A 21,524-nucleotide genomic window follows, 5' to 3' on the forward strand; every position below is an offset into this window, starting at 1 on the left:
TTTTCTCCATCATGCTGTTCGTAGAGAAAGGGACCTGTCTTCTTACAGAAGGATGGAAAATGCAACCTGAGCCTGACACTGATGGATACGAGATAGCTACACTGCTACCACCATTAACTTTAATCAGGTACTTTAATGGATGTCCTCGGGGGTGTGTAAACAGACCACACCAAGCTGTAACACTCGTGCAGGTTTTGCGACCGCGACACGGCAACTCACCTTTTGTGTAAAAGGGTTAACGGCCAAACCTTGTGTCAAAAAGAAAAGCGAAGGTCAACTAAATGTGGAAATAACTCTCTTGACAAATAACTCTGTTTGGATCCAAGTGCTAAATTTTAGCACTAATGTATCCAAACAAGAGTGGTAATAGGGTGGGCTAAAGTTTAATCAAAGACTCAAAAACTTTAACAAAAATATGAGTGCTGATAGGTGCTAAAGTTTAACACTCAACTTTAGCCCCTCCGAACGTAACCTTGCGTTAAGGATTGAGCAATTGACAAGCTCGCTGTGTTGGCCAGAGTTTATAACTTTTGTCCCATACGTAGGGTTGAATTGGAGGTGATTGTGGAATATGTTCCCTGCGAAAATAATGTGCAGCACCAGGCTTTCTCCATCGGGTTGTTTCCGTAGAAAGGGACATCCCTGCGTACCCAGAAGAGTCGAAGAAGCAACGCCACCCCAAAACTGATGGATACAATACAAACCCTTCAAAGAAAAAAACTGATAGATACAAGATAGCTAAAATCATTTAAGTGTACAATAAGTACGTTTATGGATGCTGTTGGAGGGGTCCTAGGCCCCACCAAACTGCAAATTAGCACATTCTTTGAGACTATCACAGCCTAACTACTCTTGCTGCATTGAGACTTCGGCGGGTTTCAAGCAGCATCAGTGGAACTGACAACTTCAAGTGCATACAAATCTCTAGATTTGGTACTGCACGGTCAAAGGACATATTCTGGATTGAGAATAGGTGAGCCAAACATTGTACTGCTGTACATACCTAACAGTCAAAATATTCATGTACATTTCTCAATAAATCAAGCTAAACAAGGACCATTGTTGGTAGACCGTACATGCAGCCGACAAAACATTGGTAGTCCAATTTTAATAGAAAGAGAGCCCAAGAGATTGAAAGTTTGGCACATACTATATAAGTAAGAAGCATTCTTCATGCTCATGACCAATCTATCATTTACTCTCATTCAAAATATATGTCGCTCCAGGATTTCTTACATTAAACTTTTTAGCTTTTAACTTCCAACGTCATTGTGTCAAAGGAATTATGCAAATACTATATTGACCATGAAAGTTATTTTTATAACCCATAACTCATTTGGGGGGGGGGGAGGGGGGGTTGGGGGTCCCTTTGATTTAGCTTCAAGAAAAGGTCCAACCAGAGTGCTTCTTTGGCCGCAAATGTTAGGAGTCACACGTGTGATTGACAGTCAAATCATCACACAAAACCCAATAACTATTTTTTTGTTTCGAAATAAATTTTTTTGTTGCTGAAACAATTGTTATTGTTCATGCAACAAATAAAAGTTGTTCTGGAACAAAAAAATATTTTTTTCCGAAACAAATTTAATTGAATTACACATATGGGCCAGTTTGTTTGGCTGATTTAGGCTCAAAACATAAAATCTGGAGTGGAGAGGGGTTTCTACAACTGATCGGCACGGGCTAGGGTGCGTTGCCCGGTTGCCCCCCACTCCCCCCTCTTTGGCAGCCCGTAGGACCCATTTGCGGCACACAGGATTTGAACCCTAGATACGCGGCATGTTAGATAGTTCGCCTGCTCTCTAATTTCATCTCAGATTTTCAGTTACCAATCTTCTATAGCACTAATCTCAGACACTGAAAAATATCTGGTTTTTTTATAAGAATGGACAGATAAATATCCCACCGAGTTCCTGCCCAACTTGCATCCCAAAACCGAAACCGCTTTAGAATCCTCTAGGCCCACAGTATGAATATCGACGGATTCCTTGCGTCGGCCCATCAACAACGCGGCCCAGCTCGCTAAAAAATCCGCGCCGGTTCGCGTGGCGTGTGGGCTTCTTCGCCGTTCGTCGTCGTCGTCTCCACCGTCGACGCCGCGGCAAACCTCTGCGCCACCACGGGAGGAGACCGCGGCCATGGTGGCGATGGAGCTGGAGATCCTGGGCATGAACTTCGGGTGCGTCCTCGCGGCGCTGAGCGACGCCAAGATCCCCGACAAGGGCTGCCTCCTCCCGCTCATCTCCAAGCTGCTCGGCTACGCCATCGTCGCCGCATCCACCACCGTCAAGCTCCCCCAGGTCCCCCCACCTTCCTATTGCCGCCGGTTAAAGGTTCCTCTGTGCGTCAAGATATGCGTGCCTGCTTGTTTCTCGATCTGTCGGGGAGCTCGCCTGGATAGTGTTGAGAGGGGATCTCAAATCTCATGTTCTTGGCGTTGGCATCGCGTGCGGAGCTTTGCGTAAAGGTTCCGCTGTTGGTAGCTTTGTTGTGAGCTTGGCGCGGCGCGGTAAAAGAGCAGGGAAATCAAGGGGGCTAGCCGCCGGAATTCTTTGTTCTTTTTTGGGATGGTGGTGGATTGGCGTGATACTTTCTGGTGCTTGAGTGTAGAGCATAGACTCATTCAGTTACTTCCTCTATCTAGAGCTTCTCCTTCTCAGAAACATCAGTAATTCGAACTTCTCAGTTCTGGCCTCAAGTCGAGACATTGATCGGCGAATATGATCTCAGCAGTCCCTGTCCTCTGCTCTGGGATCACCGTTGCCACATTGCAGGCCCAATCAGTCCACCTAATAATATCCTCTAAAAGCCCCACATCGACCTCCTTCAAACTATCTAGGGAACCTTCGTCCTTGAATGTTCGTACCCCACAAATGCCTGCAATTAGGATCCAGTCACTGCCGAGTCGCCAAAATTTGAAGGCCTCGGTGATGAGCAAAGGGAAGAGGCTGGCCTCCGGGATGCAGCTGGATATGATGGGCATGAACATGTGCTGCTTCCTTTCGTTTCCTTCGGATGCAAACATCCTGTTGTCTTTCTTGTCCAAGTTCCTCGGGTATTCCATCATTGCTGCATCCACCGTAGCCAAGCTCCCTCAGGTGCTTTCATCTAGTGTTATATTAATTAACAATTAAGAACTTTGATGAACCTAAGAATTAAGAATTAGTTTGACAGTTGCAGAGGAGTTTGCTCCTTTACCTTCGACCTGATATGTGTGCAAATTTTGGATGATGTGGTATTGGGTAGCATTATTTGCCTTTAGTACTATTGTTCCAACATCCGGAAAGGAATTAGAAAACAACGGGAAAAAACGGTGCATTTGGTTTCCTTCTTTGTTATAGGGCTCAGTTTTCATGACTTTTTCTGCACTTTTCTGTGTCACATCTACCCTTGCAATGTCCGGAATCTTGGGGCAACCATGCCATGAGTGTGTAATGTGGTAATTGACAATAAGAAGGTTACGAGGGGGGGTGTAGTTTGCAACTATCTCAAATTGTTGAGTGGAGGAGCTTCTGGTATTTTCCTATTGGCTTTTTGTAGTGGCACGTAATTAATGGGTTCCAAAAGTTGTGAAAGGAATGCTGAAGCAGGTAATTTCTTACCTGCATTGACTGGCACTTGGATTAGGGATAGTAAACCTGCAGACTCTTGCCTCTCTTAGCGACAGAGTTCGTTTACTATTAAGAATTAGGAAGAAGTTAATCCAAGATCACACATAGCTTTTGATTAAGTTAGAATACTTGTTTAGATGCATAATAGTAAAAGGACATAATTTAGTCCCAAGATTTACCTATTGATCATGTTCCCAGAATCTTGCTTGTACTTTGGGATTTATTCCCTTCTCATTTTGAGTTCCACCATAATTGCAAATATTTCCTGCTGCAGATACTGAAAATTTTGAAGCATGGAAGTGTTAGAGGACTTAGTGTAGCATCCTTTGAGCTTGAGGTCGTTGGCTACACAATTGCTTTGGCATATTGTATTCATAAAGGACTTCCCTTTTCAGCTTATGGAGAGCTTGCTTTTCTGTTAATCCAAGGTTTGTTTTTGGCTTTGAGAGGAGAGCATATGTTATCTGACCTTTCCTTTTCTATTGTTAAAGCAGCTGCAGTTCTCTTTGTTGATCTTCTTAACTGATGTTTATATATGATATGCAGCGATTATCTTGGTTGGAATCATTTACTATTACTCCCCGCCAATGGGAACCAAAACATGGATGAAAGCTTTATTGTATCCTTAATTTTGTTGGTGTTTACTTAACTTCTCTGCTGGCAATAAAGATGTGCCAAGTCCCTTGGAGAAGTTTAATGAAGATCACCAAAGTTCATTAGTATTTTGTCTGATTACAATGTTTGACCTACTTTCCCTAAACAGCGATCACTTAGATATTGTGGACTGGCTCCAACCGTTTTGACTGGAAAAATTGATCCTGCTCTTTTTGAAGTCCTCTATGTAAGTTGTGAGTAATGTTTGATGTGTTACACATGATCTAGGTGTATATGTCGACCTGTTGACTTAATTATTGTCTAATATTATGTGTAGGCTTCACAGCATGCTATCTTCTTTTTTGCTAGAGTTCCACAGATATGGAAGAATTTTACGGTGCGTTGTTACATTTTTGTTACACCTTATTACACAATGTTATACATCTTATAGAGCAATAGATATTAGCTCGGATATTTTACTGCAGTATGGAACATACATGTTTGAGAACCCAGCTGCATTAATGAACTCTACTAGCAATCAGCATATCGTGAAAAATTTATGAGTGGTAGCTTGTAAAGAGTGATTCAACCAACACTTGCCATTTGTGCTCTCTATCTTGGACAGCAATCTGCTTGAGTTGTGTAGGCTTTTATTGCCAAGTTGCAGTATTCTGGACCTGAACTACTTGAATTGGATGTTTTCTGGCACTTTATTGGAGCACTATTTGAGAACCTTGTCCATACTTTGCAGAATAAGGGCACTGGCGAGCTCAGCTTTCTTACCTGTTTCATGAACTTTGCTGGTTCTATTGGTAAGTTTAAGTACATGCCAAATATAAACCATTATATTTTTAACTTCTGGATTGGCTTTTTCGTTAATATTACTGTTTCACAACACCATTTTAATTTAAACAGTCTAGCATTCAACACATGTGAAGTTCATATACTGAATTGTAAAATATTTGACATGACTCAAGTTAATCACATTCTTAATTGATCGCTTCTTTCCCCGTTGATAGTGCTGAAAGCTCACTAATCTCTGATATCGCTTGTCTTGCAGTAAGAGTTTTTACCAGCATCCAGGAGAAGACTCCCTTAAGTGGTATCCTTGATTATAATTACGGTTCATTACAACATACTGATGGATTTTGTTCACTGTTATCATGTGGCATTCTAGTTCTAGATGCACCCAACTGCCATTATGTAGGTAGTTAATAGAATCATGAACTTGATAGAATAACTCTAGTTGCCCAAACCATATTAGGTCAATATCCTCATGGTTAAAAGTTGACTTGGTAGCCGCATGTCCCAATGTAGCTCCTAAAAGATTATGGTACCAATGGGCTCAGCAAAAATTCCGATAAACGATTTACCGCTCTGCTAGGGTCGATTTTTCCTACAAGCTTGCTTTTCTATATCACTGTCGTCACTATACTCAGTGACCCTTAACTCTTGGAAAGTGATCATGGGCTCTGCAATTGGCATCATCATGAACGGTACACTCTTGGGTCAGATACTACTGTACCAGAAGCCCACCCCAAAGAAACAGAAGAAAGAAGATTAAGCAACAAGCAAGAGTGACAACAGAAAGTTCTTGTTCATGGTCATTTAGGATTCTGTTTTAGCACTCTTCATCTGAGCAAAATGCACCGGTATACGAACTTGTTAGTTGACTTGTTTTATGAGGAAAACAATAGGCAGAATACAGTCTTGCTATGTATGGATATTTCTGTGCTGTTGCTTTTAGCACTTTGCAGTGTACCATGACCTGATATAGTTCATACAACTGCCGTTAGCTTGTGTCTGCGTAAGCTGCTGTTGATGGATAGTACTTGTTTGCCATGCATGGGTTTTGCTTGAGACTATAAAGATGCTAGCTGCGAGGAAAATACAAAAAGCCTACGAACCGTTTTGACGTTCGATTCTCCTTATTTGGGGATTGGGAACTTTTAAAATATTCATCTCTCCAAGTCCTCATCAGGACGTCGAAAGCTTGTATTCAGTTTTATATTTACGTTCCTGGGGATATTTGTTCAAAAAATTCCACCAAAATTTTACAGGAAGTCATGAAATTTCTTCAAAATCCTCTATTATAAATTGGCAAAAACAAAGATTTTTTATTGAACCTTGGGCCTTTTTCCAACCAGTAGTTGGACGCAAGTTATAAAATTTTATCGTTGGCGCTTTCCAGCAAGCCATCACAAAAGAGAATTCTCAAGACAAAGCTCATCAGAAAAGATGCTTCTCAAGGCAAGTCTCCAAACATGCATGCCTTGACATAACAATTCTCTGAAAATTTTATTACATGCTAATAGAGTTGTAAGACCCCGTCTCATCAGCATGCGGGGCGCCCGTACAAGGCAAATAACATCTGTACGGTCGCAAGATAAGCTTGTCAGAGCCCAATATCATCCTGAAGTACACAGTAAATTACATACGGTAGTCTTCGGAGACTAGTGCAGGGCAGCGTTGCAAACCCCGAAGGATCATAGGAGAAACAGTTTGTTGGTCACATATCGAAATCAAGCTTCTGGGAGACTGAAGACGGGCTCGAAAGGTTTCCGGAAGTCCACCTCTTCAGCATCTCCAGAGCAGCCTTCGGTTGATCCATCGGTACCATGTGACCAGCATCATGCACCTGTTGCAGAAACCACCTTTACTAAGTTTTCAAAGAGAGCGCACATCACCTATGGTAATGACTCGACATCAAACAAGCCAGCAGCTTTAGCTCTCACAGCAGATACAAAGTTTCTTGCATTTTGCTTAATGATTTCCATGAAAAACTGTGAATATAGGCATGTATCTCTTATCTCTACCATCAATTACTGTGTGACTACTTATGTTTAAAAATAAAGATTGTTGGTCATATAAAGAAAGCTGCACTTTGTGCATAGCATATATCTAACCTTCAAGAAACTCAAAGGACCATGGCTCTTTAGAACACCGGCTTCTTTTCCATCGACAGTGAAGGGCTTATCAGACGATGAGACAAAAGCTTCCTTTCCAGACCATTCCATAGAGTTTACCCATCTCGAGTTCCCTGCCCAGACCAGGATAAAATTACACATCCCGCGAAGCAAGGATACAATAGTAAAAAACACAATAATGGCAAAGGAAATACCAGATCTTCAGCAGTGTTGTCTTCCTATATTATTATCCATACGCAACTTGCATCATTATGTACCCCCCAAAAATAATAATTGAAAGTAGTGTGCATTGTTACCCTTCTCTGAGATTAGGAAAGTTCATACTAAATTATGTCTTAGTTAAATGAGCTGCAGCAAGTTCCAAATCTATGCTTCCACCACAAATGTTCATACTACCAACCAAACAAAGATTTGATATATATTATATATAACACATACTCCTGCCACTAATTTTCTTGTAAAGAACTTGAATACAATCAAATAATTAAGGAGCAACTCAAGTGTCAGATGGCAAAAGATTATAGTGAATTCGTGTCGAGTGAGATTCAGTATTGTACAATATGGCAAACATAGTGTCACGAATGTTTATTACTAATAAGTTGCAATGTACTCACCGAGCCAGTTGCATATGAGATCATACTCTCCCGCATAAATCAACACTTTGATGTCATTCTCAAGGAGTTCAGGGATTCCAACTTCAAGGTTCCTCATCCAATCTAATAACATGGCCTCATAGACACTCGGGCTGCATGAAACGAACTCTATGTCTCCAACTCCAAGGCTCTCTCTAACAGTTTTTTTATTCAGAAATTTCTCCAAATTTGAGAAATCATAGCACAGGCTTCCAACACATGGTTTCCTGATGTCATAGTACTGCGAAGACAAGGTGAACACTGATTAGAAGGTTCCAAAACATGGGATTGAAAAATACAGCTTGTGTTTTGCACCCTACATTTTTACTCCCTATGATTGTCCTGATGGCACTGAATATTGTATTACAAACAAAGTAAGCGGCAAGGCAAGATACAGTGCCAGAGGTACCTGCAAAAGAAGAAGGGATTAAGTTTCATCAACTCACAGTCATACTGTATGGCATCAGGGACACTGTGGAAGTCTTCCTTTGAAAAGAACCAATTGGCTCCAACAAGTTAATAATTTAATATGCAATGATGCTATGAACTAATTGCTGAAGAAACATTGAAGATTGCTTATATTGCTGCAAGGCCAAGACCCAAAAGGCAATATTTACCAATACTAGCAGAGATTTACACACTCAAAGCAGGACGTACCACAAAGCTTGACAGCAAATTCACAAGTTGGAACTATTTTATTGATCCTGTTAAACTGTGATTTTGTGATCAATCCCATATCCAATGCATAATCAGGGTATGCCTTGTACTGTATTGCTGGATCTGTTAGCCCATTGCCAATCGCGAAACCCTGAAAATCATATAAAGTGAGGATTAAACCATGACAATAATGTATTTAACAAAAAAAATAGCATAGACACTTTGAGAGAAGAATAAAACCTTCAGATTAATGTGAATGCCCTCATTGTTATTGTTTCCTCGGTACACACGACTTGCAAAGGCAGGAATGTAATGGCCAGCATATGATTCCCCGGTTATGAAGAAATCATTTTTAGCATACTCTGGGTGCTCAGCGAAAAAGGCCTGCCAGTATCACATGGTTAGAAGCACAAAACCAAATTCATGATAAATGACAAAAGACACATTTCCTTCTAGATTGCTGCTAAAGTTAAGGATTGACATTCTAGCTCATATAAACTCTATGCCTTATTACTAATAAAAAATCTAATCTATTTTTGGTTTAGGCACATAGCACAACTGAAGGTACTGTTGTAATTCATGTCACTAACATCCTACTAGAAATTGGCTACTTTATAATCGGCCTGCTCGGCTGCAGGCTGCAGCTGCAGCTGCAGCTGTGGCTGCTGCTGCTGAAGCCGCTGCAGCAGCTGCTCGGCTGCAGGGCCAAACACCTGCAGCCGCAGCCCAGCAGCTCTCGGATGTCTGCAGCTGGGGGAGTGGCTGCAGCCGAGCAGGCGTCATATAACTTAGTAAGCATGGCAACTCATCTTTGTGCGAGTGATATATCATGAATTATATGCAACATGAATGTTGCCCTTGACTCAGGCAACACCACACCACAAAATTCGATTTCCACATATAACTGAATGCATCATGTCCAAAAAAAATGTAGTCACTACCTGCAGGAAGTCATACAAATCATTGCTGATGGCAGCTTCGTTGTGGCGAGTGTCCCATGAGTCCGAGCTGTAGCTGAAACCAGTTCCAGTGGGCTGGTCAACATAGATAAGGTTGGATGCCTGTGAAAAACAGAACAGAAGCAAGATTACACAGAGCTTCCAATCAATAAATAATTCAGGAACTCATCTGGAAGTCACAGACCCTGAAAAAGCATAATAGAAAGTTCTCCCACTACTAGATCACTAAGAGCAGGAGCAGCAGAATATGTACCTTGTCCCAGCCAAAGTCATTCCAGACGAGCGACAAGTTGTCCGCTATGTGGAAGGGTCCATTCTCGTAGAAGAGCGCGAGCTCGCTGCTGCACCCGGGCCCGCCCGTGAGCCAGATCACCACGGGGTCGTCCTTGTGCCCCCTCGACTCGAAGAAGAAGTAGAACATCCTGCACAGCGCGATCCGGCGCGCGCGAGCGACATGGTCGGTGTGCGAATAGCAAAAGCGCGCCATGAGCGAGGGAGTAGAGAGACGGGGACGGGGGGAGCTCACCTGGCGTCGTGGGTGTTGGGGAGGCGGTAGTACCCTGCGTGGTGGCCGAGGTCCTTCACCGACGTGCCCTCGGCCGCGAGGGACGCGAGGCGGATGGGCCTTTCGACGAGTGTCCCCGCGGGGGCGGGGGCGCCGTCGGCGGCGGCGGGACGCGGGGAGGCGTCGGCGGGGTGGAGGTTGAGGGGGCGGATCAGGTCGACGGCCGCGGAGCGGGGGAAGCGCGGGGCCAGGTGCCGCGGCGCGGAGGAGGGGAGCCGGAGGACGCTCCCGCCATCCGGCGAGCCGCGGGCGGCGGAGACGGCGAGCAGGAGGAGGCCGAGGAGCACGAGCGCGGGGCTCCTACTGGCGGGCCCCATGGGTGGTCCGGCGGTGGCGTCAATCGGCGACGGCGTAACCTTCGGAAGTGGGGGCGTGAGGAGTGGGGGGAAAGAAGAAGACTTCGGAAGTTAGAGCAACTCAACAGATTCGTCCTTCTCTTTCCTCTTTCTCACTGTATTTGAAATCCTCTTTTTTTATTTCAACGTATATTGAAGAAGTGCTCCAACAGATTAATTTTCTTCCTTTTTATATGAAAAGGGAGATGTGATGTCTCCCCTTTCTATTGGGGATTGGAGAGAAATTTGATTGATAAAAAATAAAGGGGAAAAGAAGACTGAAAATCAATCTGCTGGAGTAAGTTTTTTCAACATCAATCTCCTATATTGAGAAAAAAGTGGAAATGAAAAAAGAGAAGACCAATCTGTTGGAGTTGCTCTCGGAGTGAGAAGAAGAGTCAACAACCTGTCAGTGACGGTAGGCGGTGAGACACGGCCCGGCTCACGTGTGCCTCGTATGAAGTGGCACAAAGCAGGAGAAGCGAAGCGTGCTCGGTGCTCCTAGATGCGACCGGAACCTCGAGATTTTTTTTCTCGCAATGGGACAAAAACTTTTCTCTAAACTTTTTTTTTCGTGCGGAACTATGCAACCCGTCGAAACGTGCTCTTTGATCTCCCTCATCACTCATCAGAGCTTCACAAGAAGGCTGATTGTACACTGTACAGACGAGTTAGGTTTTTGCGTACAAATTCACTGATAACCTTTTCCAATTGCTATTTTTTAGGAGGTTTGATGCATGATGCCATTGGTGTGTAGCAATACAAATTCACAACCTGACAGATTGCTTAACTATTTTAAGAGATTGTGGACTGGCGAATCTTAATCCAAGCTGAATCTTAATCCTCGGAATGTTATGACTTTGGCAGGCTGCATGCTCAGGCTGTGACGCTGTCTGCCTTGGCTGGGTCTGCACTGGTGGAGCACTATGATTATCAGCAAGGATCAGGATCAAAGGTTCACCAATATGCAAAGCAGTTCCTATCATCTGGCGCAGCTCACAGAAAGAGTAGGCAGTGTGGGTGGGTTAGGCGTCGGTGACGAACTAGCAGCAGGTATAGACATGAAACGGATCAGATGTTATTTTCCGGTCAAATAATTTGCCTGTGGCATTCTGTGGGAACTTCTGAATACATTTTTCCTGCTGTTGGGCTGCCCACTAGTCTCTCTAAGCTACTGAACCAGCATTTCAGATGTTCCGAAATGCTGATAGCAGATGTTCCCTGAATGTCTTGAATGGATTTTTTTTAAAAAAATTAAATGTCTTGAATGGAATGGCCCTCATCTGCTGCTCGCATGCATACAAGTCATCTGCACTGCAGTCATCTGATGCCTTTGTTGAACCGTCCTAAGCACCGAAAGAGTGCCATTTTGTAATAGGCATGTTTAATCTGATTTCCTTTTGCCCCTTACACCCCATTTTGTGGAATTAACGTGGAGGGCTCTCGCTCCTGTGACGAATCAAAATTTCTCCCTCCCTCCATCGGCAAGTTCAAAACATCAGGTTAAAGCTGGACTTGATGGCATATCAAACGAGATCCCTCATGGAGATGGCATATCAAACGCACACAAGAATCCAACGAGATCCCTCATCCTCCAGAACCAAAGACAAGTCACCAGCCGAAAGTCAAATACACCAACTTCGCAGAGGTCACCATGTCAAGAAGCATATATATATTCTTCGGTGGGAGTAGGACACTACACTCGAATACTATGACAGTTAACAGCATATCACAACTTTCCCTGAACAAAATGCCGGGTACCGAAGCTTGACAGCTCGTTGCTGTGTTCAGATGGTCTCTGTACACGTGAGAACGTGACATACTGAAGAGTCGACAAACCATTATTCATTTTTTTCTGTGCTAAATCTTCAATAGCAGACCAAATCAGCGACAACAAGTCGCTGTCCACATCACATTTGCTTACTGTACAACAATACCCGGGTCAAGTGAGAGGGAAACAACCATCATCACTCATCAACCCAACTTAACATACAACGGTTTGGCTGTCTAGATCATGGACTCTGGAAGTTAGATGCCTCGGGGATGCATGGTTTATGACCTCACTTTGGCAAGCCGGGCCCTGATCTCTTCTAGGTCTTCGTCGTCGTCATCAACACCCTCAGCAACAGCTTGTCGCTGCAAAACGTGCATAACCAAGGTCATCAAATTCATAATTAAGATCATGCCCTTAGCACAAAGAACACTTTAGTAGCATAAGGTGAACACTACCAGAGTAACAGTAATTAATTCGATTTTGGCCTCAAAACTAACTCTACAATGCTGCAATGGACAATTTAACTCCCAGAAAGCAATTCTCCATACAATTCCTTTATCCTCTTCACATTTCAATGTTCATATACAAGATACTCACATGCAAAGAAACTGCAAGGCAAAGCATTTACCTCCTCTGGAACCTTGCTTGTTGAAGCCTGCTGTATCTTCTGTGTCCTGACAGCATCTGGTAGCTGGGATGCAGTCTCCCCTGCTACCGAAGCAAGAACCTTGTCGACCTCCTCCTCAATTTCCTCTTCCATGTCCTCAGAGTCCAAAGCTGAATCAACAGCTTCATTCACCATCTCTTCCATGACACCAGCCTAGAGTCAGAATGCTAACATGTCAGCAGATGTTTAAAGATATTTTGATTTGACGGAAAGGTTTGAAGTCTTTGAACAGGGCACACAAAATGGAAGCAATTGCTTTATATTTGGGACAACATACACAATTACTGATAATTTACAAGTAGTACCTTCGTCATTTCTTTGCTAAATTCTTGCATAGTGGCAGCCAACTCTGGAGCTTTCATTAGATTATTAACAATTTTCATCACTTCAGCACTCTTGGACAGATGGCCCACTGTTCTTGCAGTTGCTGAAAATTTGAATGCCCAGAAAAATTACTTGTATGTATTGTAAATAAGGAAATAGTAGACATAAATGGAGAACACTATTCCCTTTAGAAAAATAAAGGTGAATGAAACATGATACAACATGGACTACCATGTTAACTGTGATTTGCTAAACTACAGGTTCTGAATTCAATTTGTATGTTCACTGGCTATTGTACCAACTAAACTTACAGAGGAACATGCCCAAATTCAAATAGCATACTAGTATGTAATTAGATTTTGTGAAGTGCTCCTGCAATCACAGAAAGAGCTGTTAAAGATAATCTGGAATGAGATACCTAGAGGCAAAAATGGGGTGACACTTCTAGTGGCATATACAAATTTTGGTGTGCAAAACATTTCAATGCTTTCCAGTATTAGTGCCAAAAGACAAATTGTGTACAAAGATGTTTTTGTCTGTAGATATTGATACTCGATACTACATCAATTGTCCATAAGAAGGTTGTGCCATTGAAAATAATTAACAAACAGAATCACTCTTCAATAAGTTCAAGGGCATAGTTTTTTGACAATTTAAGACCCTAAAGAAACAAAAACAAATAAAAAAGGCTATACCAACAATTTCTCCAAGGTGCATTGATACTGAGTTCAGCTGGGCCTTGTTTTCATAAAGACGATTAACAGCACGTCTTGATCTAACAAGTTCCTTAGCAAGTTCCTGACATAAAAAACAAATCATAACATCAACAGCACATCAAGCGGTTGGTCTTGTTCTGACAGATAAGATCAGCCATGAAAATTTGACACTGTATTATGTCTGTTGAAACTGGAAACATTTATATGTGAGGGGCAGAAACACAGAGAAGAGCTGGTACATGCATATGAGATGTGCCATGTGCTCAGGATAATGAGTTCTCTCTAAAGTAACAAATAAAACAGAGTGCAACATAACTGAATGTACTAGTGACCTTCATTGGATAATTCAGTTTTTGCCATTGTCCCCCAGAATGATGTTGCTACTGATGACAACAATATTCCTGAAAACTGGTATAACGGCATTGCTGGTGGGAATAATTTTCTAATTCCTTCGGAGAATATAAAGTAGTTTGTTCTTCTAATTCTACTATCCTGGAAACAGCCAACACCAACATGACAATTTGGTAGACAAGTCTATTTTCTTCTTGTTTGGCACCCATTTTTTCATCAACCTCTAACTACTTTGAATTTCTGAGTACTCAGGGACTACATTCCAGTGGCATGAGTGTGCTTGTTTGTTATCTGCTGCTGTAATCCCCAACTCCCAGATTGTCAATGATAATGACAACATTCTTTAGACCAAGGAAGAAAAAGACCAGATACCAGAACCACTAATAACGAGCGACAACTATTTAGGGCCGGAAAATAGCCAAAACTTGTGATCTAACATAAGCAACAATTAGTAAAGTAGTTTCCATTTCCTTCTGATAATTAACCAATCAAAGATCAAGAACAAATAAATGACTTTCAGATGATAATTCTGATATAATAATGCAGAGTAAAAGATGTGATCAATCATAAAAATGCAAAGGTTATGGTTTTTTTTCAGTGCAGGCATTCCAGCTACCATGTTTGTTGTTCCTATGCTAAGGCCTAAAGCAAAGCTATTTGAGAACAAAGAAGATCATATAGCTCAACTGAAATGAAAGAATCTGTATGTTTGCTGTTATTGACAAATAACACTCAACAGTCAACACACATTAATAGAAGAAACTGAATATCAATTCATAAAATCTTGCAGGTTTAGTGGCAGGAGATTAATTTGGTTTGTGTTTTCAATTGCTCCTACATCCACACTATGAATATGTGCTACTCTCAGCAGCCCAGCGATCATCCTACAAGCAACTAACCACAGAGGAAGCTGACACAAAACAGCAAGATTAAACTGGGCGCACCTTTGCGGATCCCATGTCGTTGCGCTTGGCAGCCTCCCTGATGGCTTTCTCCACATTCTTCTCCTCCCTCTGCACATCTGCGCAAACAAGGCAACGAGAAGTGAGAGAACACATGATGCCCAGAATCATATTTACACAGAACGATCGCGAAAACCACAACAGCGCTACGGGTAAGGGTTCAAGGGCGTGGCGCCCAACCACAACGATCGCAGGAACTGCGTGGCTAATCGCGTCACCATGCTGCCGATTTCTGAGGCGAACCTAGGACGGGCACCAAGCAACACCCAACCACGAATCTGAGGAAAATCCCTTACCATTCCAAATTTGATCGGGCGTCCCCACGGGGCCCCGGGGGAAGGCAAAGTGGGGGGAATAGAAGGGAAGGAAGGAGAGGCGGGGGGAGTAGGACCTCGGATCTGGCGGTCGAGGACGCGGCACTCGTTGCGGAGGCGGCGCTGCCACTCGCGCAGCTGCTGCTGCGGCGTCGGCCGCGGCTTCAGCAGGTTCTTCACCTTCTCCATGGGCGCCGCGGGCACGGGGGGACGGAACGGATCGGAGGCCCCTCCCCGGATCGGCGCGTGTGCTTCACGCGGGCTGTTGATTCCCTCGCCGGAGAAGTGGGCGCAGGGCGGGGCAGAGAGAGGAGGGGAGAAAGCGAGGAGCGAGAGGCGCGTCGCGGTGGTCGGTCGGCGGGCGAGTAAAGCGTAAATCGGCGCCGGCTTCTGACCGTGTTTCGAGTTTCGACCTTCGAGGGCTTCCACACGTGCTCCTATCGGCAAAGGCCAAAGGCAGCTTCGCTGTTCATTTATTTCGTTTTTTTTTTTGGTATCGGCAAAGGCGAGAAACCAAAGCAACCAATTTCTAAGAAAGCAATGGACCATTAGAAGTCCAATGTGAATATCATCATGGAAATTCTACTTAAATTGGTTCCCTGATTAACGAAAGTGAGGTTTTAGTGGTAAGAGGAATGTATTGAAGTATCACTTGAAAGCTACAGTTTTTTGACAATAAAAAAGCCGTGAATAATACCGCATCAATTCAACCATAAGCATCACCATCTTTTGCTTCCACCGTAGATGGGGTTGAGAGGCACATCCAGATCAGATAGCGTTCAAATAAAAAACTCACTATATACGATATTGGACATCTTGCACCAAGATTTATGTTTCATAAACAAATTATTTCGGAATCAGTTTCCTTGGTTCCATGTTTACTCTCTTGTGGCATTGAAAATGATTTATCTGTTTCTTTTTCGTTTTTTTAGTTGAATACAATCGCCTAGTCAACACCGTATAAAAGAAGATACAAACTAACAATCAATTACCAAGAAAAAGAAGAAGAAAGAACTCTAATTTGTCTCTATATTTTGTTAAACTACTCGATACGAGCGTCACAAGTATTTTACTCCATAGAACTTATCCAATTCAACTGATGCTGCCATGAAGCCTACTTGCATGCCCACAACATAGCGAATTAGCTTTTTTTATTTCAATTAGTTCGTTTATGCTCCCATCTTTTAGCAAATTTTTGTTAGTAATATTGCTATACGTTAAAGCAAATGACAAATGTTGACAAAACATCAACTCTTCAATAACATCACAATGATCGTCTTACAGAAAATTACAATGCCCCTTCCCTTTTCTATCCATATAAACAACCATTCATTCGGTTTGACTGGCCATCGAGTGTGTCCTTCAGCAAGAAGCGACAAAGCTGACAGCTAATGTCCAAATATCAGAAACTATACCACCCCACTGTAGTTCCTTTTCTATTCAGTCTTGCAATTCCAAATGTTGGAACTAATTATGCAACAAGTCCGTAGTTGCTAGCTTCTTATGGAGATTACATCTTGTGGGGAGAAAGGTGATGGATTTTCTAACAGCAAGGTTAAAAGAAAGCTAAGGGTCAGCTAATCATAGAGCCCTTCTTCATGCCATATGTCGACCAAAAAATCAACCATCTCCTACAAGGATTCTGCGAGTCAGAAGCTGAAAACACGACCCACAGATGAAAAGGAGCTTCCGCTCAGGTATCTTACAGATAGTGGGATTGGCTGTGGAAAATGTTCGCTTGTCGACAAGAGATCATCATATGTTGTGCACCAACTGCAATGAGAAAGACACAGTGGATGTGAGACTTGGGAATTCTGAACCCAGCAAGATAAGTTAGGAAATCTAATTGATTTCTTACAAGTATAGCTTGCAGCCTATCATGAATCAAGAAACTATATAACTAGCATTAGCTTTCCTCAGTATGAACTAACATCATTAATTTGCTACATGTTCCTGACAGCAGGTTCAAGTATTTTTTGCCAGACCAAGTACATCAAGCGCTAATCATATCAACTACATAGGATATTAGCAAGAATACCTCTACTTTTGGTTAAAACAATTATAGAAAATCAATAAGTTAATTTGCAGATGCGGTTATGAAATTTCACAAAATCAATAGAAATTTCACAGAATCTTTAAAGTCGCCAATTTACCAAATACCTGCCCGAGCCAATGAGACTAATCTATATCTATGGATTTCTTGGAATCAATATAACACCGTCCGACAGACAAATTATGATTTAGGCAAATGGAAGAGGATTAGACAGAAACCTTATTACTGGCTCTCGAGGTGCCTTTTTGGGAACTTCTGCCTGATGTCCAACCCATTGCCTTCTCATCACAGCCCATGTTATAGCAGCTGTGGAAACAAAATTTATAATCAGTCTCCAAATGATTTTCCAGTATCAAGTCATATTTATTCATCCATACCCCAAAAAACAGGTATCGTTGACTAGGCTATTAGGCACGAAAATATATTGTCTGAATAACTGATCACAGAAGACTGTAAAAAAAAAATCACAGAAGATCATAGCTAAGCAAGCCTTCCCCCGGAAAAAGTGAAGTAAATGAGAAGTGATGTTCTGTAAAATGACTCCACACTACAACACCCCTTTATATCATGCGGTTTTCATTACATTAAAGAAAATCAAGCCTCTATGTAAAGTTTTTGTTCAAAGTGCCAACCAATTTAGTTACAGCTTTGGTGTTCGTACAACCACAATTAACTATTTTATTTCACCAGACTGCAAATCAAAGATGTTTTACAGTCTAATGGATGAAACAACTAGAGGCATATTTAGCTCATAATCAAGCTACCTTTCTTTATCTACTTACGTAGTGAGAATCCAACATAGATATAGTTTATTAAACAGATCTCAGAATACTAAGATTTCAAAATAAAATAATACCATGGTTGATAAATGATGTATCTACCCCGTTTTCCATAGAGATTTTAGAATCGTTGACTATTGAGTTCGGAATTGATGAGATATTCCCCTCAAGAGAAACTGATATGCTAACATTGTTCTCCATTGGATCTTGACCCGATTGCCATTGCCTTCTGTTTCCAGTAGATGAATACCGAGACCTCTTTCTTAAAGATCCTTTCAGCTTAGAATCTTGAAGTGACTGAGATTTGCTTAAATTACCAATACAGCCACTGCTCTGCATAAATTAAACATCAGATATCCTTTGAGGCAGGAATTGCTCAAAAGATGGCATTGAAGTGTTCTGTATAATTATATTTGCATTGTAAAAATAAGAGTTATGGTGTAATTGCCTCATAGGATCATAATAAATTTCTTAGGTATAAATGAAGAGCACCTACCCCATATAAGCTCAAAGAGGATGTCATGCAAACACCTCAGCCATCAGGAAACTGTATAACAGAATGAGATGGTATATCTTTTCTTGCTTCAGATATCTATTGCACAGCGCATTTATTTCTGAAAAGAAAAGGGAGAACGTTATTGAACTATAGCCTATATTAATCCTGAAAAAAGAGAAGTGATGACACAAATCTGATGAAAGTTCTGTTGTCAAATGCCATTATCAACATTTAGGTATGAAAAAGCATTTCAAGCAGACCTTGCACGATAGTAATTTTATCAACAATTAGTTCAACAATTCGAAAAATGGTTAAATCTAGTTGAGCAGTGACCTTGCATGATAATAATTTTGTCAACAGTTAGTTCAACAATTCGAAAAATGGATAAATCTAGTTGAGCAGCTTAAGATTCACATGGCACCATTTACAAGACATTCCCTTGTTGGGATGCTTTTTCAGCATCTAAGTGTTTCAGTAGATCAGCATGCCATGTTGCGCTGTCTTTCCCGCTTCAAAATATGTAATAGTTAATTAAGGGTAAGCTGTAGAGTATATAGCTGAAGTCAATGACCCAGATAAAATGGGGGCATCAATCATCAGAATACTATCCTCTTTTTTTCACTTCAACTTTGGTTATTACCAATGCCCACCTAGCTAAATAGACATAATAAAGGATGCAATCCATTGTAAGAAGAAAGGAAGATAAATAGATTTCTCATTAGGTATAAGTATTGGTGAAAAGGATAAAAAAAATTAATGAATGCTGTTTCCATTAGACTCCTCTCTTATTCAAAACCAAACCAAAAATTGCAAAGGATATGAACCTCAAGCAGTGGTTCGTTGTAAGAATGAAATATTCCATTATTTCAGCAAACCAAAAGGAGGAAATCTCACACACACAATCAGCATAGCCTTCTATATTTCTTTATCCAATTTTCCTAGATTCACTCAGAAAACAAATTGTATCATCTAGAGGCCAAGCTTCATGTTCAGTTTAGTCTCTTAATCACCAGTCAATGTTTACATTGGAATCCGCATCAGCCTAAGTATAGAGACAACATACAAAGGCATAGTTGTAGCATACAAAGGCCGGAAAGAATATAAATACAAATCAAATCATTACTTTGAATGTATATGACATGCAAACATGCAAAGCTTATAGCCCACGAATTCAGGTATATGACAAGTAGAATGTTCATCAGGAGGCTTATCAGTGAATACTATGGTGGAGAATTAGATGAATGTGACAGGCTAACCCAATTGCTCAGAAGGTAAGCGAACTCCCCCTATAGTGCCACAGCATTCCAAGTCGTGAATACGTAGCACTAGGTGATACCAAAGGTGAAGCATTTGAAACAGTGCAGTTGTTATGGTACTACAGGATTAAATGAAGTAGCAGAAACATATCTGCAGTTTTGGAAAATGGCCAGTGAACTCTAAGCAAGACTCATTCCCGATTCACGATCATATTATTGGCCATTGAGTCATTGCCCCCATCGTCACGCATTACTCAAACCCCACCATCCGTTTCCTCCCATTTGATAAAGCGATTTCACGGCCCCGTACATCCTCCTCTACCCCTTCTCCACCAATCCGCCAGCTATTCGCATGGTCCGTCCAGCCGCCTACAAGAATCTAACACCACAAGGTACCACCAGGATTAGAACTACACAGACATGCGGCGCTGCCGGCGCGCCAGAGATAACCACGAGCAACCGCGCGAGCCCTCCCTCTTCCCCTCCAGGATTCCAAGCAATCCGCCCACGGATCCCACCCAATTCAGCAACCACCGCAGAGGAAGAAAACTAAACGCATTCATCAGGAACAGAGAAGAATCGGTGCGTCGGAACCGAACCTCGCGATCAATCCGGAACGGGGAAAGGAGCCAAGCCGCTTTCCCTCGCCCGCGCCCCTTCCTCCCCTTGGTTGCTCCGCTTTTGGCAAGCGAGAGAGGAAAAGGAATCGCGCGAGCGAGGACGGGACGAGGCGGGGAGGACAGAGAATGGGAGGAATTTGGTCGCATCTGGGCCGCCGCCGGAAAGGGAAAAGGAAAGGTGGAAGGAATGTGGTTAGGTCGGGCCGCCCGCCCGCCCGTGGACCTCGTCCACGGACCTAACCCCACCCGCCGGCGCGGCGCCCGCGGAGGTCGCCGCAGCGCAGCGCAGGGATGCGGACGCCGCCGGGCGGGCGCGTGGACCGGGCGTACGCGCGCGCGGCCGCGCAAGCGTGCGGTGGGGCGCGCCGGGATGGGCGGCGGATGGCAGCTGGCAGCTGGCAGCTGGCAGGGACAGGGAGGCTGGTGGTTGGCGCGGGGGCAAATATGGAAAGGACAGGGAGAGGTTTGACCGAGTTGTGCGGCGCGTGCCTTCCAGGCCCTGTTTGTTTTTTTTTACGAGTTGTGCGGCGCGTGCCTTCCAGCCCCTAGTTTTTTTAAGCACAAGTAGCATAAAAAATTTGACAAATAATTAGGGTTATTAAATAAAGTTAATTTACAAAACTAACTCCACAACTCTGCGCTACTTCGCGAGACGAATCTAATGAGGCCTTTGGCGCACGATTAGAGGATGGTTACTGTAGCATCACTGTAGACAATCATCGATTAATTACTGTCATTAGATTCGTCGTGAAAAGTTACACCCATCCGTGAAAATGTTTTGTAAATAAACTTCGTTCAGTACTCCATACATATGAGATTTTTTTTCTCGAGAATCTTGTGCTATGCTATGATAGAGAAACCAAAAACAGGCCCCCACGACGACCACGAGTCCACGGCACGACTGGTGCTGTGGTGCGAGAGGTCCGTCAACG

General features: G+C 42.7%; 4 protein-coding genes across 5 annotated transcripts; 1 reads left to right on the forward strand and 3 right to left on the reverse strand.

Moving 5' to 3' along the window:
• Positions 1 to 2,034: 2,034 nt before the first annotated feature.
• LOC120687858 (mannose-P-dolichol utilization defect 1 protein homolog 2-like) lies at positions 2,035 to 6,016 on the forward strand. Its single transcript, XM_039969934.1, has 8 exons — positions 2,035 to 2,300; positions 3,886 to 4,039; positions 4,158 to 4,230; positions 4,386 to 4,452; positions 4,543 to 4,602; positions 4,957 to 5,017; positions 5,266 to 5,307; positions 5,666 to 6,016. The coding sequence occupies exons 1-8, from the start codon at positions 2,139 to 2,141 to the stop codon at positions 5,767 to 5,769; spliced, it is 723 nt and encodes a 240-aa protein (XP_039825868.1). The 5' UTR covers positions 2,035 to 2,138; the 3' UTR covers positions 5,770 to 6,016.
• Positions 6,017 to 6,437: 421 nt separating this feature from the next.
• On the reverse strand, positions 6,438 to 10,387 carry LOC120687847 (serine carboxypeptidase-like). Its single transcript, XM_039969923.1, has 9 exons — positions 9,907 to 10,387; positions 9,634 to 9,802; positions 9,363 to 9,482; positions 8,662 to 8,805; positions 8,422 to 8,572; positions 8,085 to 8,173; positions 7,747 to 8,005; positions 7,112 to 7,245; positions 6,438 to 6,843 (listed from the first exon to the last, which is right to left on the reverse strand). The coding sequence occupies exons 1-9, from the start codon at positions 10,260 to 10,262 to the stop codon at positions 6,715 to 6,717; spliced, it is 1,551 nt and encodes a 516-aa protein (XP_039825857.1). The 5' UTR covers positions 10,263 to 10,387; the 3' UTR covers positions 6,438 to 6,714.
• Positions 10,388 to 12,012: 1,625 nt separating this feature from the next.
• Positions 12,013 to 15,835, reverse strand: LOC120687863 (vacuolar protein sorting-associated protein 24 homolog 1-like). The gene is made up of 6 exons (XM_039969945.1): positions 15,466 to 15,835; positions 15,057 to 15,133; positions 13,741 to 13,843; positions 13,027 to 13,148; positions 12,683 to 12,874; positions 12,013 to 12,416 (listed from the first exon to the last, which is right to left on the reverse strand). Exons 1-6 carry the CDS (start codon positions 15,575 to 15,577, stop codon positions 12,333 to 12,335), a joined length of 690 nt encoding a protein of 229 aa, XP_039825879.1. The 5' UTR covers positions 15,578 to 15,835; the 3' UTR covers positions 12,013 to 12,332.
• Positions 15,836 to 16,615: 780 nt separating this feature from the next.
• Positions 16,616 to 20,758, reverse strand: LOC120687875. Of its 2 annotated transcripts, none has more exons than XM_039969954.1 (6): positions 20,572 to 20,758; positions 18,717 to 18,834; positions 18,298 to 18,553; positions 17,660 to 17,747; positions 17,095 to 17,161; positions 16,616 to 17,019 (listed from the first exon to the last, which is right to left on the reverse strand). In XM_039969954.1, exons 2-6 carry the CDS (start codon positions 18,741 to 18,743, stop codon positions 16,966 to 16,968), a joined length of 492 nt encoding a protein of 163 aa, XP_039825888.1. In that variant the 5' UTR covers positions 18,744 to 18,834; positions 20,572 to 20,758; the 3' UTR covers positions 16,616 to 16,965. The 2 variants fall into 2 exon arrangements, with proteins under 2 accessions (XP_039825888.1, XP_039825894.1); XM_039969960.1 differs by having other exon boundaries at positions 18,298 to 18,548; positions 20,572 to 20,754.
• Positions 20,759 to 21,524: the final 766 nt, after the last annotated feature.

This window comes from Panicum virgatum, chromosome 2K, assembly GCF_016808335.1.
Source record: "Panicum virgatum strain AP13 chromosome 2K, P.virgatum_v5, whole genome shotgun sequence".
NCBI lineage: Eukaryota > Viridiplantae > Streptophyta > Magnoliopsida > Poales > Poaceae > Panicum > Panicum virgatum.